This window comes from Myotis lucifugus, unplaced genomic scaffold (genome assembly GCF_000147115.1).
Source record: "Myotis lucifugus unplaced genomic scaffold, Myoluc2.0 scaffold_110, whole genome shotgun sequence".
Lineage (NCBI taxonomy): Eukaryota > Metazoa > Chordata > Mammalia > Chiroptera > Vespertilionidae > Myotis > Myotis lucifugus.
This window is the reverse complement of record NW_005871158.1, coordinates 3,632,192-3,647,898: the sequence shown is the minus strand read 5'-3', so window position 1 is coordinate 3,647,898 and position 15,707 is coordinate 3,632,192. Positions and strand designations below refer to the sequence as shown.

General features: G+C 40.5%; 1 protein-coding gene across 1 annotated transcript in view; it reads right to left on the bottom strand.

Annotated features, from left to right (window-relative positions):
- Nucleotides 1-15,707, bottom strand: part of CCDC18 (coiled-coil domain containing 18) — a 121,596-nt gene that overhangs the window by 100,932 nt on the left and 4,957 nt on the right. Inside the window, exons 4-6 of the mRNA XM_023757670.1 lie at nt 8,716-8,877; nt 6,977-7,083; nt 2,096-2,224 (exon numbers count right to left, since the gene is read on the bottom strand). Of these exons, the coding sequence (XP_023613438.1) occupies nt 2,096-2,224; nt 6,977-7,083; nt 8,716-8,877 (398 nt within the window). The remainder of the gene's footprint in view (nt 1-2,095; nt 2,225-6,976; nt 7,084-8,715; nt 8,878-15,707) is intronic.

The following is a 15,707-nucleotide window of genomic DNA, read 5'->3' as shown; positions in this document are numbered from 1 at the left end:
TGGGGCAGGCGCCGGGCTCCGGCAGCAGGTGCGAGTGGGGCTGGGGCCGGCAGCAGGTGCGAGCGCCCGGCTGGACCGTGGCATGCAGAAGCAAAGAATTTTCAGTGACCACCAGAGCTGTTCCCCGATGACAGTGACCAGCGCCCCACCTTGGTCTGGTGCCCCTGCTCACCTGCTCTACCATCCCACCACGGCAGATGCCCACCATGTTCCATGCTCTGCCACCTGCTGCCAATGCCCACCATGTTCTGAGCATACCCCCTGGGGGTCAGCGCACGTCATAGCGACCAGTTGTTCAGTTGTTCTGCTGTTCGGTCTATTTGCATATTAGGGTTTTATATATATAGACTAGTAGATAGATGCCTTTGCACATGCTGTCCAAACTGTGGCCATCCTCACTATTCACTTTGTGAAAGCAAAGTCAATACTTGACCCTAAGAATCATATTAAGTTTTACAGAGAGAACTAGTTGCTCTTCCTTTGTATTTTTTCTTAGCTATATTAGAAAGCTAGTTTCCATAATATTACCTCACTGTAATAACCATATGCAAAAAGCTTATCTGAGTAAGTCTGAATTTCAGACTATTTAACCATACAGTTTATTAATTTTTTAAAAATATATTTTTATTGATTTCAGAGAGGAAGGGAGAGACAGAGAGAGATAGAAACATCAATAATGAGAATCATTCATTGGCTGCCTCCTGCACGCCCCCTACTGGGGATCAAGCCAGAGGATTGAGCCCACAACCGGGCATGTGCCCTGACTGGAATCGAATTGTGACCTCTCCACTCAACCACTGAGCCACGCCTGGAGGGCTTTAACCATACAGGTTACACTCATGATAGGTACATTTGCTAGTGTTTATTATTTAAAAGGCACCTAACATTTCTTTTTTCATTTAATCCTTATATCAAGACAATATCATCTCAATTTAAAGATGAACAAACTTAGATTCAAGAAGGACAGATAATTTTCCCAAGGTAACAAAGCCACTGAGAGGTAAAATCTGGCTATTTAACTCCAAAACCTAAACATTACCACAAAGTAATATTGACTACCAAATATACATTGTAACTGAAACTAGACCAGCCAAATGCTGCTAGGTTTCAAGATGTTTAAATAAAAATGCAAACAAATATTTAATCTATTTATGACAAATTTTCAAAATACACTTTCTTTGTAATGTTATTTACACTATAGTGCAAATTTTAAAAATATTTTTAATGTAACAGATAAAAATACAGATTATGATTTTACTTTATGTAAAAGTTGTCATAATTACATTATTATATTGTAAAATCTCACTGATTTAAACTAAAAATGTTAAGTATTAGTTTAAAAGTTAATTGACATTCAAAGTTAATGGTTCCTGGGTCAAGGCTACCTACAAAACTTTATTTTAAGACATGGTTTAAATAAAATAGATATTCTTATAGTACTCATGTATTCCTTAAGGAAAACCCAAAGACACTTTCTCATGAATTTTATGTAAGTCATGCAACTTAATTTCAGAAATATTATCATTATATTGATCATCATTATCAGGCTCTTAGGAATTAATCCCAATCAAGAATGCCAATAACATAAAATTCACACATGAAAATTTTAATTGAGTCCTGGTTGGTTAGGCTCAGTAGATGGAGTGTCAGCCTGCGGACTGAAGGGTCCTGGGTTCGATTCCGGTCAGGGGCACATGCCCAGGTTGCAGGCTCCATCCCCAGTGGGGGACGTGCAGGAGGTGGCCAATCAATGATTCTCTCTCATCACTGATGTTTCTTTTATTTTTTTTCCCCCAAAGCTCCCCTCCACCCGGTTCCCACTCCACCCCAGGCCCTCACCACCCTATTGTCTGTCCATCACTGATGTTTCTATCTCTCTCCCCCTCTCCCTCTCTCTCTGAAATCAATAAAAATATATTTTTTAAAAATATTTTAATAGGAAATGAAAATAAAAACGTACCAAAAAATTAAGTTATTCTACTGACAAATTTCTGAAAAATTTTCACTTCAAAACTTAGCTAGAATTTTAAATAGGTAATATATTCTTTTTTTTCCCCTTACAAAAAAAGAAATTACTTGCTTTAAAAACACATACCTCTTTCCTTGTTTACTTTGTTCAAGTAAATCCACCTTCAACTTTATACATTCCTCTTGGGATTTCTGCAAACTCTGTTCCTTTTCAATCACCATTTTCTGACTCTGCTCTAATTTATCTTCTGCCTCTCTATAAAATAAAGGATATTTTTTAAAGGTTATTAAAGAGATTATGCCAGTATGCAAAAATAGTTCAACATTAGGAATTCTGTTAGTTTAAATGAGAATTAAGAGAAATGAATATTTAATTAGAGATAAAGAAAAGGCATATTTATCAATTGCCATCTAGGAGTTTTAGTAAGAATAAAATAATACTTCCATCAAATTATATATATACAGCTTACTAGTATATCCTATTTCATGGTCAGATACTAAAAGCACTATCATATAGTTTAGAGACTGGGTAAGAATGACTATTATCGCCGAAACCGGTTTGGCTCAGTGGATAGAGTGTCGGCCTGCGGACGCTCTATCCACAGTAGGATAGAACCTGAAAGGTCCCAGGTTCTATTCCGGTCAGGGGCATGTAACTTGGTTGCGGGCACATCCCCAGTAGGAGATGTGTAGGAGGCAGCTGATCGATGTTTCTCTCTCATTGATGTTTCTAACTCTCTATCTCTATCCCTTCCTCTCTGTAAAAAATCAATAAAATATTTAAAAAAAAAAAAAAAAGAATGACTATTATCACCACTATATTCAATGATTTTTTTCCTGACAGGTACAAAAAAGCAAATATGAAATATAATAATATCCTATCTAATAAAAGAGAAACATGGTAATTAGCCGTATGGCCGCTACCCTTCCCATTGGCTAATCACTGAGATATGCAAATTAACTGCCAACCAAGATGGCGGCCGGCAGCCAGGCAGCTGATGCGAACAGGGAGGCTTGCTTGCTCCAGTGATGGAGGAAGCCAGGTTTCCCGCCTGCCTTGCCGGCCTCTCAGCTGCAGTTTAAGAAACTATGTTACAAATATAGAAGCTAAACAAAACCCCAGAAACCTGCTTTAGTCAGCCGGGCTTCAGCCAGCAGGACCGCAACATTGTTTCAAATACATAAGGTAAACAAAGGCCAGAAACCTGCTTTCAGCAGCAGAGGCCTCATAGCTGGAGCCGAGCCTCAGAGCTAAAGCTGGCCCAGAATAAAAGAAAAAAAGGGGCGGTTGGGAGCTTCAGTCACCCGCCAGCCTGAAAACGGCCCTCAGCCCCTCACCCAGACTGGCCAGGCACCCCAGTGGGGACCCCCACCCTGAAGGGGGTGTGACCAGATGCAAACAGCCATCAGCCCCTCACCCAGCCTGGCCAGGCACCCAAGTGGGACCCCCACCCTGATCCAGGACACCCTTCAGGGCAAACCAGCCAGCTCCCACCCATGTACCAGGCCTCTATCCTATATAGTAAAAAGGTAATATGCCTCCCAGCACCGGAATCAGCGTGACAGGGGGCAGCGACCAAACCCCCTGATTGCCCTGCAGCTCTGTGTGTGACAGGGGGCAGGGCCACACCTCCCTATCTGCCCTGCTCTGTTCGTGACAGGGGAAGGCACCCCAACCCCCTGATCAGCCCTGCTCTGTGCCTGATAGGGGGGAGCTCCCCAATCCCCTCATTGCCCTGCGGCTCTGTGTTTGACAGGGTGCGGTGCCCCAAGCCCTCCTCCTCACGGGCCATGCTCTGTGTGTGACGGGGTAGAGCCATAACCTCCCCATCGGCCCTGCCCTGAGTGTGACAGTGGCGGCGCCCCAACCTCCTGATCTGCCCTGCTCTGTGTGTGACAGGGGGCGGTGCCCCAACCCCCTGATGGGCCCTGCTCTGTGAGTGACAGGGGGGAGCTCTTCAACCCCCTGATCGGCCCTGCTCTGTGAGTGACGGGGGGGAGCTCTCCACTCCCTGATGGCCCTGCTCTGTGCATGACAGGGGGGAAGCTCCTCACCCCCTGATCGACCCTGCTCTGTGTGTGACAGGGTACGGAGCCCCACCCCCCCCCGATGGGCCCTGCTCTGTGCATGACAGGGGGCAGCGCCCCAACCCCCTGATCGGCCCTGCTCTGTGCGTGACCGGGGGTGGCGCCGCAACCTCCCTATCGACCTTGCCTTGAGTGTGACAGGGGGCGGTGCCCCAACCCCCCAATCGGCCCTACCCTGAGCGTGACTAGGGGTGGCATTGCAACCTCCCGATCCACCCTGCTCTGTACATGACAGGGGGTGGCGCCCCAACTCCCCAATCAGCCCTGCTCTGAGCCCGACCAGGGGCTGCACCTAGGGATTGGGCCTGCCCTCTGCCACCCGGGAGCAGGCCTAAGCCAGCAGGTCATTATCTCCCAAGGGTTCCCAGACTGCGAGAGGGCACAGGCCGGGCTGAGGGACCCCCTCTCCCTGCCGAGTGCACAAATTTTTGTGCACTGGGCCTCTAGTAAATATATGAAAGAAAAGACAAAATTTTCTTTTTTTGCTGATATCATTAGCTACCTAGAAAATCCAAGATAATCAAATGACAAATTATTAGACTTAAAAGAATATGACAAACACTCCAATCTATCTATAAAAGGCTAAGTGACTGACTGTATGTCCCTCCGACCAGCCGGTGCATATGACGTCCACTGGCAATTTAAAAATAAACGTTGACTCACACATGCGCGATACATATAAAGCTCTTGGTTGTTCTGATTCCAAGAATTGATTTGTCCCCGTCTGACACTGGCATCCCATTTAAATTAATTCGAAGACAGTTTCCCATGATGCCAGCATTTGCGATGACTATTAATAAATCACAAGGACAAACTCTAGACAGAGTAGTAATATTCCTACCTGAACCCGTTTTCAGACATGGTCAGTTATATGTTGCTTTCTCTCGAGTTCAAAGAGCACGAGACGTTAAAGTTAAAGTTAATTTCATCACAAGGGAAATTAGTCAAGCACTTTGAAAGTGTTTTTACTCTGAATGTGGTATACAGGGAGATATTAGAATAAGTTTAATCAATTTATTAGTCACTTTTTATCAATGTTGTTTTTATGTCATGTTCTTATTGTTTTTATATCATGTTTTTGCTGTTTTTATATCATGTTTTTGTTGTTTTTATTTTTTTTACTTTTTGTTTTTATATTTTATTGATTTTTTTACAGAGAGGAAGGGAGAGGGATAGAGAGTTAGAAACATCGATGAGAGAGAAACATCGATCAGCTGCCTCCTGCACAGCCCCCACTGGGGGATATGCCCACAACCAAGGTACATGCCCCTGACCGGAATCGAACCTGGGACCCTTTGGTCCACAGGCCGACGCTCCATCCACTGAGCCAAACCGGTCAGGGCAGTTGTTTTTATATCATGTTTTTGCTGCTTTTATATCATGTTCTTACTGTTTTTATATCATGCCTTTGTTGTTATATCATGTTGTTATTGTTTATTGATCAATTTATATATTATTTTCATATACATTTTACTAATTTCCTTTCATCTCTGACACCTCTATTATAGAGAAATGGCAAGTAGCAATATTAAAATATTTCTTCTAATTAATTTCCTTTCAATGTGCACGAATCCATGCCGGGCCACTAGTTACAAAATAAAAGCAGTAGCTTTCCCATGTACTATCAGTGAACAAAACAAGAACAAATTCACAACCAAAAATATACAATACCTAGGACTAACCATAATATATGAGTTACAAAAAAATCTGAAAAATTCTAATGGTCATGAAAGACAACTTTAGTGTACATCTGAATCATCTGCAGGACTTGTTAAAACCTAAGACTGTGCCCTGGCTGGGTGGTTCAGTTGGTTGGAGCATTGTCCCATACACCAAAAAGGTTTCGGGTTTAATTCCCAATTAGGGAACATACCTAAGTTGAGAGTTCAGTCCCTGGTTGGGGCACGTATGGGAGGCAACTCATCGATGTTTCTCTATATATATCTCTCCCTCTCCATTCTTCTCTCTCTAAAATCAATAAAAGCAGCATGTCCTTGGGTGAGGATTAATAAATACACAAATAAAGATGATCTATCCTCATATTTAAAAACAAACAAACTAAACATAAGATTGATGGGTCCCACCTCTCACAGTCTGTGATTCAGTAAGTATGCGATAGGACCTGAGATTTGTATTTCTAACAAGTTCCCAAATAATGCTAATACTGCTGGTTCCAGAACTACACTTTAAGAATCACTAAAATGAATTAATGTGCTATTTAGTATGTATATATTTCTTATTTCAAAGCAGAATAGAAAAAATTATAAATTGCCTGATTCTGTATATTTTCTTTCTTGAACTCCAATGAAGAGATAGAGAAAAGGCATATTTATCATTTAACATCTATGAGTTTTAGTAAGGAATAAAAGAATACTTCCATCGAATTACATATACAGCTATGTCAGGCAAGAAATGAACAAGTTAAAATTTAATAAAAGCATGTAAATAAGTATCTCAGCCTAGATCTAGTCTTTTTTTTTTTTAAGTCCCCAAATACTGCATGAATCCTGAAGTCAAGAAGAGCTAACACTGATTCAACACATTCTAACATAGTCCATAGTCCAGTACAGATTTATCGGGGCAGAGGATAAGATTTAACATGATATATAAAAAAGCAGAAGTAGGAAATAAAAATTTGTTGTTGTTGTTAATTCTTAAGCAAGGATATTTTTCCATTAATTTTTAGAGAAAGTGGAAAGGAGGGGGAGAGACAGAGAAGCATTGATATTACAGAGACACATTGATTGGTTGCCACCAGCACTCGCCCCAACGACGGCCGGGATGGAGCCTGCAACCGAGGTATGTGCCCTTGATCGGAATCAAACCCGAGACCCTTCAGTCTGTGGGCCGACACTCTATCCACTGAACCAAACCGGCTAGGGCAGAATAGAAATTTTAAAGCTATAAAAAGTATACTTACCTCAAAACTTTATCTTGGGCTGAAACTTCTGCTTCCAAATTTATAATTTGTTCTTCTAAGATTGGCACATTGGCTGCCTGTTGTTGAGCAGATTCAAGCATAGAGACCTAAAACAAACAAGGTAGTTCTAGATGGTGGAACTCAGTGATCTTTCTCATTCTTTTTTTCCCATTTTTAAAGTTTTCAACAAAAGAGAATGTATTGTGCTGCCTGGTGTCACTAAGTGATTAGAGTGTCAGCCCGGGTCGTGGGTTCGATTCCCGGTCAAGGGCATGTACCTGGGTTTCAGGTTGATCCCAGCCCCAGTACAGGTATGTGCCAGAGGCAACCAATCAATGTGTCTCTCTCACATCAATGTTTCTCTCTCTCTCTCTCTCTCTCTCTCTCTCTCTCTCTCTCTCTCTCTCCCCCCTTCCACTCTCTAAAAAAATCAATGGAGTCCCTGGCTGGTTTGGCTCAGTAGATAGAGCATTGACCTGCGGACTGAAGGGTCCCAGGTTCAATTCTGGTCAAGGGCACATGCCTGGATTGTGGGCTCAATCCCCAGTAGGGGTTGTGCAGGAGGCAGCAGATCAATGATTCTTTCTCATCATTGATGTTTCTATCTCTTCTCCCTCTCCCTTCCTCTCTGAAATCAATCAATAAAAAATAAAAAAGATAAATGTTTATTTCCTTTAATAAAAACACACAAATTTGCAATCTTAAGATTTTAAGCTTGCTTTCCCTCCCAGGAGCACAGCCAAGCCTTTCCCCAACCCCTCTTCCCCCCCCGCCCCCCCAGGCATGCATCTCCTAAACTCTAAAGGACCCCTAAGAGGCTTGCAATCAGGGTAGGGATGGGCATCAGCAGTCTGTCCCAAGCAAACCCCTAAACCCGTCTCTATAGCCCCCCTTTCTCTGACTTCTTAGTGAGCCAAAGCAGCTCAACCTAGCTTATTTCAGTCCCTCTGCTATCCTAGGCCAGTGATGGCGAACCTTTTGAGCTCAGCGTGTCAGCATTTTGAAAAACCCTAACTTAACTCTGGTGCCGTGTCACATATAGAAATTTTTTGATATTTGCAACCATTGTAAAACAAAGACTTATATTTTTGATATTTATTTTATATATTTAAATGCCATTTAAGAAAGAAAAATCAACCAAAAAAATGAGTTCGCATGTCACCTCTGACACGCATGTCATAGGTTCGCCATCACTGTCCTAGGCCCTTTCTTGTTTAATTTTTCCCAGCTTAATAAATGTCCTCTAAAATAAAACTTAAAAAAAGATTTAAAGAAGCTCTGACTTATCTAAATGCAGACTATATAAGTTTCTCTGAATCATTTTCAGATATTAAATTCATATAAAATTGATTCCATATATATTGATACTATCCTATCTAATAAAGACAGAATATGCAAATTGACCATCACTTCATGACAAAGATGGTGGCACCCACAGCCAATAAGGAGGGAATATGCAAATTAATGTGACAAAGATGGCGGTGGCCGGCCTGGAGCTAAGGCAAAAGGTGGCGGCCAAAGCGAAGGTCGGGATCCTGGGTGCCAGAGGGAAACTTGTGCCGGCAGCCAGGGGAAGGAAGGCCTATTCTTGCACGAATCTTTGTGCAACAGGCCTCTAGTATTATCATAATAAAAGCTATTCATAACACCTTAAAACAACACAAGAATATTTTTCCAATTCTAAAACTTCATGTAATTATGATTTTCTGTTAGCATAGTCACCATTTTAAGAAACATACTTTTGCTCTTGACTGTGTTAATTCAAAGTGGATAGATTCTATCTTAGTCATTAAAGAATGATTCTGTGAGACCAAACAGGCATTCTGTTGCCTAAGTTTATTAAGTTTCTCTCGAAGACTTTTCATCTCCTGATCCATAGCGTTAGAAGATGAAAAAGATATCTGAAAAATCAAAAAAGAACAATCTATTATTGATTATTTCATTAAGCATTACATGTAATTAATAGAAAATGTTGAACAATTATCTATAAAATAACTAAGTAGCTCAGAAAATTAAAATATTTAGTGAGTGTTGGTGAGGAGCTGTGGAACAATCAGTTCCCTCTCCATCACTGCTGAAGGACATGTACATAAACAAGTACAGCTTGGAACTTTGGAAAAGTTCTTGGTATTATCTATTAAGGCTAAATATGCTAAGATTTGACAGTTTTATTTCTGGTATAAATCTGACAGAAACTTTTATATTTTTACACCTGAAGATATAAAAATATTCATAGCTACATTGTCCATAAGAGACAATTGAAAGAACCCAAATGTTCACCAACAATAAAATGAATACTGAATAAACTGCATACATATTTTTATTTCACGCTTTTAAATATATATTTTACAATAAATTATTTTAATTTTCATAAGGGTTAAGATTTTCAAAACCTGATTTAATTATTATTACTTTAAAGCTATTTTTAAAAGGCACAAGCATTTTATTTATTTTTTAAAATACATTTTTATTGATTTCAGAGAGGAAGGGAGAGGGAGATAGAAACATCAATGATGAGAGAGAATCATTGATCAGCTGCCTCCTGCACACCCCTTATTGGGGATCGAAACCGCAACCCAGGCATGTGCCCTTGACTGAAATTGAACCCAGGACCCTTCAGTCTGAAGGTTGACGCTCTAGCCACCAAGCCAAACCAGCTACGGCCTTATTTAATTTTTTTTGAATAATATATTATACTATTCAAAAGTGAAAACTATAGAAAAGAGAAAGCCTACACAGAAGTCTCATTCCCATCGTTAGTAGTTACATAACCAATGTTTTAACATTACCATTTATAAATTTTTAAAACCACTCATTCATCAAAAAATATTTAACAGCTTACATAGGAATTATTAATTAACTTATAGTTTTAAGTAAACCTAGCCTTCAGGTGTTTTCACATGCATATACAAGCAATACAAATTATCCATGCAAAAAACTGCATACTATGTACAGCTGGACCTTCATATCTACTGATTCTGCATCTACGGATTCAATCAACCACAGATCAAAAATATTTGGAGGCCACTGTCTTTATTCCAAGTTTCCTATACAAAATGCCCGGTGAAGCCACAGAAACTGTCCCTGCTACAGAACAAGAGTTGCCACCAGGTTCAGACAGGGTCTGGAACAGAATCTGACAATGATGAATCAGTACCAGAGCTTGAGGAACAAGATTCCATACAGGCAATCATACAACAAGCCAGCTGGTAGCAGCACCTGCTGAAATCAGTGAAGAACCAGTCAGGAAGGAAAAGAGAGCCAGAGTGAAAAGAAGGCACAGAAGTCTATGTCCAAACTGGGCCTTGGACATAGGTTACAGGGGTTATTAGGGTCATTATCCGGAAATCTAAGAATATCCTTTGTCATCATAAAACCAGATGTCATTTTTTTTTGGAGAGATTTCAGAGGAATGGTGGCATGAGAGTGCACCTTTTCCTCTCCCCCTAAAATTTCAATAAGTTAACCAACTAAAATTCAACAAAGAAATCCCTGCTCAATACAGACACATGTCTTAGAGACCAGCACACTGACACATCTAAAGGTGGGCAACTGGGAACAAATGGAGAGATGAGAAGGGAGGGAAGTGCAGATGGCCTGTAGATGCAGCCCTGTAGCTGGGAGCTCCTGGCTCAGCTGGCAGAGAGAAGAGAGAAAGCCTGTGGTAGCAGGTGCTTCCTTTGGTCAGAAGGAATGGAGAGCTGCAGGGGCAGTCAATCAAGGTAAGCAGACTGGAGCAAACAGCGACTGAGCTAGCAGACGCCTGTCAGAGCACAAGATTCTGCCAGGCAGCTTTCCACTGTCAGGCTGAGCAGTGGTATTTCAGACATAGAAACAAAGTCCCAGAGCCCTGCCTCTGCCATTTGGATTCCCAAAACTCACTTCCCATTGCCCATGGAGTCGGATCCAGGAGCATACTATCTGCAAAGTAAGAGCTGTTGCCGTTGAACCACTGTTTCCCACTGTGACTGATCCACGGGAGGGGTACTTGGGGGGGGACCCTCAGAGGTCAGGGGTCTCCATTACGGTGAGAGAGAAAAAAACCCACCCTCAAGCAGGGTGGCTGTACTGTCTTACAGAAGCCCTGGAGATTCAAGACTGGGAGAACACAGAGGGAAAAAAATCTTACAATTCAGTGCCATCTACTGAAAATTAGTAGAAAGACCTCTTCTAAATGCATAAGCAAAGGAGAACAGCAAATACTATGAGAGAACCGCAGTAACAAGGATGACCAGAAAGAAAATGAAAAATCCCCAGAAAGCAAGCTGGGACACATGGAAATATGTGATATAAATGACATATTTCAAGACTACAGTTCTGAAAATACTCAATGAGATGCAAAAAAATACTGACAGGCAATTCAGTACACTCCGAAAACAAATCAATGAAAAAAATGAGTATTTTACCAAGGAAATTGAAATTTTATAAAATAACCAATCAGAAATCCTGGAAACGAAGCATGCAATTAAGGATAGTAAGAGTAAACTACTGAACATAGATAATATAATCCAGGAGATAGAGGAAAGAACTAGTGATATTGAAGATAGTAATCAAGAAATGATGCAGAGGGAAGAAGAGAGAGACCTGAGGATAAAGAAAAATGAAAGAGCTCTATGAAACCTATCTGATTCCATCAGAAAAAAAAGCAATATTAGAATTATAGGGATTGTGGAGGAGGAAGACAGGGAGCATGGAATGGAGAGTCTATTAAAACAAATAGTAGATGAGAAAGAACTAAATTCTCTAATCCAAGAGGCAAACAGAATACCTAGTTACCTCTCCAAGGCACCTGATAGTGAAGCTGTCAAAAATCAATTACAAAAAAAGAAAAAAGAAAAAAATTTAATGACAAAGAAAAAATTCTCAAAGCAGCCAGGGAAAAGAAAGAAGTAACCTACAAAGGAAAACCAATCAGAATTTCATCCCACTTCTCAGCAGAAACTCTACAAGCCAGAAGAGAGTGGAACCAAATATTCAAATGTCTGAAAAAGAGAAATTACCAGCCATGAATAATATATACAGCAAAATTATCCTTTAAATAAGGAGAAATAATGACATTCCCAGACATACAGAAGTGGAGGAATTTTGTCACCAGAAAACCTCCAGTGCAGGAAATATTCAAGGGAGTTATTCTATCTGAAAAAAAAAACATAAGGTCAAAACACTACAAATAAGATGACCAAAAAACTTACAGCATAAACAGGGGTAATCTGTGACAACAAAACATAAAAAGAGAGGGGAGAAAGGTCTGAATCTGCAAAGGAAATTGAAGATCGAATGCACTCAAAAGAAAAAAAATTGGTATATATACAACTTCATTTTTTATAAACCTAATGGTAACCACACACAAAAATCCCCAAACCAGGACATATAGCTTAAAGAAGAAACAGAGGAAAGATGTATGGAATACCACCAAACAAAAACAACAGACAGAAACATAAAGGAAAAGAACCAACGGAAGCACAGAGCTACCAGAAAACAAAAGATAAAATGGCTATAGGAAATCCTCATACACCAATAATTACCCTAAATGTAAACAGTCTGAATTCACCAATAAAGAGGCACAGAGTAGCAGAATGTGTAAAAAAATCAAACAAACAAAAAAAACCCAACCAATGCTGTCAATATTAGACTTATCTCAGAAGCGAAGACAAAGGTAGATTCAAAGTAAAAGGGTGGAAAATGATTCTCCAAGCAAACCACATCCACAGAATAGCAGGTATAGCCATACTTATACCTGACAAAATAGATTTCAAGATAACAAGAGACAAAGATGGACACTTATAATGGTAAAGGGAACACCACATCAACAAAGCATAACACTTCTTAACATATATGCACCCAACCAGGGAGCACTGCAATATGTAAAACAACCACTACACTAAATGGACATAATTGACATTTACAGAACCTTTCATTCCAGAATATCAGATTATACATTCTTCTCTAGCGCACATGGAACATTCTCAAGGATGGACCATATGTTGGATCACAAAGCTAGCATCAACCAATTCAAGAAGACTGAAATTATACCAAGCATATTCTCTGATCACAATGCCTTGAAATTAGAAATCAACTGCAAAAAGGAGGTAAAAAACACACACAAATACATGAAGATTAAACAACATACTAATAAAAAATGACCGGGTCAAAGAAGAAATAAAAAATGAGATCAAAAGATATATAGAGACAAATGAGAATGACAATACAACATATCAAAATCTCTGGGATGCAGAGAAAGCAGTAATAAGAGGGAAGTTTATAGCCCTAACTGGTTTGGCTCAGTGGATAGAGGGTCAGCCTGTGGACCGAGGGGTCCCTGGTTCGATTCCGGTCAAGGGCATGTACCTTGGTTGCGGGCACATCCCCAGTTGGAGGAGTGCAGGAGGCAGCTGATCGATGTTTCTCTCTCATCGATGTTTCTACTCTCTATCCCTCTCCCTTCCTCTCTGTAAAAAAAAACACACACAATAAAATATATTTTTTTTAAAAAAAGAGGGAAGTTTATATCATTACAGACCTATCTCAGGAAACAAGAGAAATTCCAATAAACAACCTAACATCACATCTTAAAGTACTAGAAAAAGAACTAAAGCAACCCAAAGTCAGCAGAAGAAAGGAAATAGAAAACTTAGAGCAGAATTAAATGAAATAGAGAAAGATTATACAAAAAAATCAATAAAGCAAAGAGCTGGTTCTTTGAAAAGATTAATAAAATTGACAAACCCTTGGCTAGATTCAGAAAGGAAAAAAGGGAAAAGAGCCAAGTAAACAAAATCAGAAATGAGAGAAAAATTACCACAGATACACAAAGGATCATACTAAAATATTATGAAAGACTATATAGTACCAAATTCAATAATCTAGAAGAAATGGATAAGTTCCTAGAAATATATAACCTTCCTAGACTAAGTCATGAAGAATTGGAAAATCTAAATAGACTGTTCAGCAGTGAGGAGATTGAAGAAACCATCAAAAACCTCCCCAAAACAAAAGTCCAGGCTTCACCAGTGAATTCTACCAAACATTCCAAGAAGATTTAAAACCTATCCTATCAAACTCTTCCAGAAAATTGAAGAAGAGGCAATGTTTCCTAACACATTCTATGAGGCCAATATAACCCTGATACCAAAACCCGGCAAAGATAACACAAAAAAAGAAAACTACAGACCAATATCTCTGATGAATAGATGCAAAAATCCTAACCAAAATACTAGCAAATTGAATACAACAGTATATCCAAAAAATAATACATCATGATCAAGAGGGGTTCATTGCCGGGGCACGAACAAGGATGGTCCAACATACACAAATCAATCAACATGATACACCATGCCCTAGCCCAGCCGTGGGCAAACTACGGCCCGCGGGCCGGATCCGGCCCGTTTGAAATGAATAAAACTAAAAAAAAAAAAAAAAGACCGTACCCTTTTATGTAATGATGTTTACTTTGAATTTACATTAGTTCATACAAACACTCCATCCATGCTTTTGTTCCGGCCCTCCGGTCCAGTTTAAGAACCCATTGTGGCCCTCGAGTCAAAAAGTTTGCCCACCCCTGCCCTAGCCTGTTTGGCTCAGTGGATAGAGCATCAGCCTGCAGACTGCAGGGCCCCAGGTTCTATTCCAGTCAAGGGCACATGGTTGGGTTGTGGGCTCGATCCCCAGTGGGGGGAGGAGGGGGTGCAGGAGGCAGCCAATCTCTCTCTCCTTCTCCTTTCCTCTAAGAAATCAATAAAAAAATATATATTTTTTTTAAAAAACATAATACACCACATTAACAAAAGGATAAAAATCATAAGATCTTATCAACAGATGCAGAAAAAGTATTTGATAAGATATAACATCCATTTATGATTAAAACACTCAATAAAATAAGAATAGAAAGTACCTCAACATAATGAAGGCTATATATGATAAACCCTCAGCTAATATCATACTCGGTTGTAAAACTGAAAGCTTTTCCTAAGATCAGGAACAAGGCAAAGATATCCACTCTCACCACTCTTATTCAACACTAGAGGCCCAGTGCATGAATTTGTGCACGGGTGGGGTCCCTTGGCCTGGCCGGGGATCGGGGCCAATGTTGGGGAGGGGGAAGCCAGCCAGGGGAAGGGACCACAGGAGTTTGGCCAGCAGGGGAAAGGACCACGGGAGATTAGCCGGCTAGGGGGGAGGAACCATGGGAGGTTGGCTGTGGGAGCACACTGACCACCAGGGGGCAGCTCCTGCATTGAGCATCTGCCCCCTGGTGATCAGTGCACATCATAGCGACTGGTCAACCGGTCATTCGGTCACTTGGGCTTTTATGTATATAGATAGTGCTGGAAGTCCTAGCCAGAGCTATAAGGAAAGAGAAAGAAATAAAAGGCATCCAAATAGGGAAGGAAGAAGTGAAACTGTCACTTTTTGCAGACAACATGATTCTATATATAGAAAACCTTAAAGATTCCACCAAAAAACTATTAGAAACAATAAACAAATATAGTCAAGTTGCAGGATACAAAATCAATGTGCAAAAATCCATTGCCTTCCTGTATAACAACAACAAAACTTCAGGAAAAAAAATGAAAACAAAAACAAAAACAATTCCTTTTGCCGAACCGGTTTGGCTCAGTGGATAGAACGTCGGCCTGCGGACTGAGGGGTCCCAGGTTCGATTCCGGTCAAGGGCATGTACCTGGGATGTGGGCACATCCCAGTGGGGGGCGTGCAGGAGCAGCTGATCGAT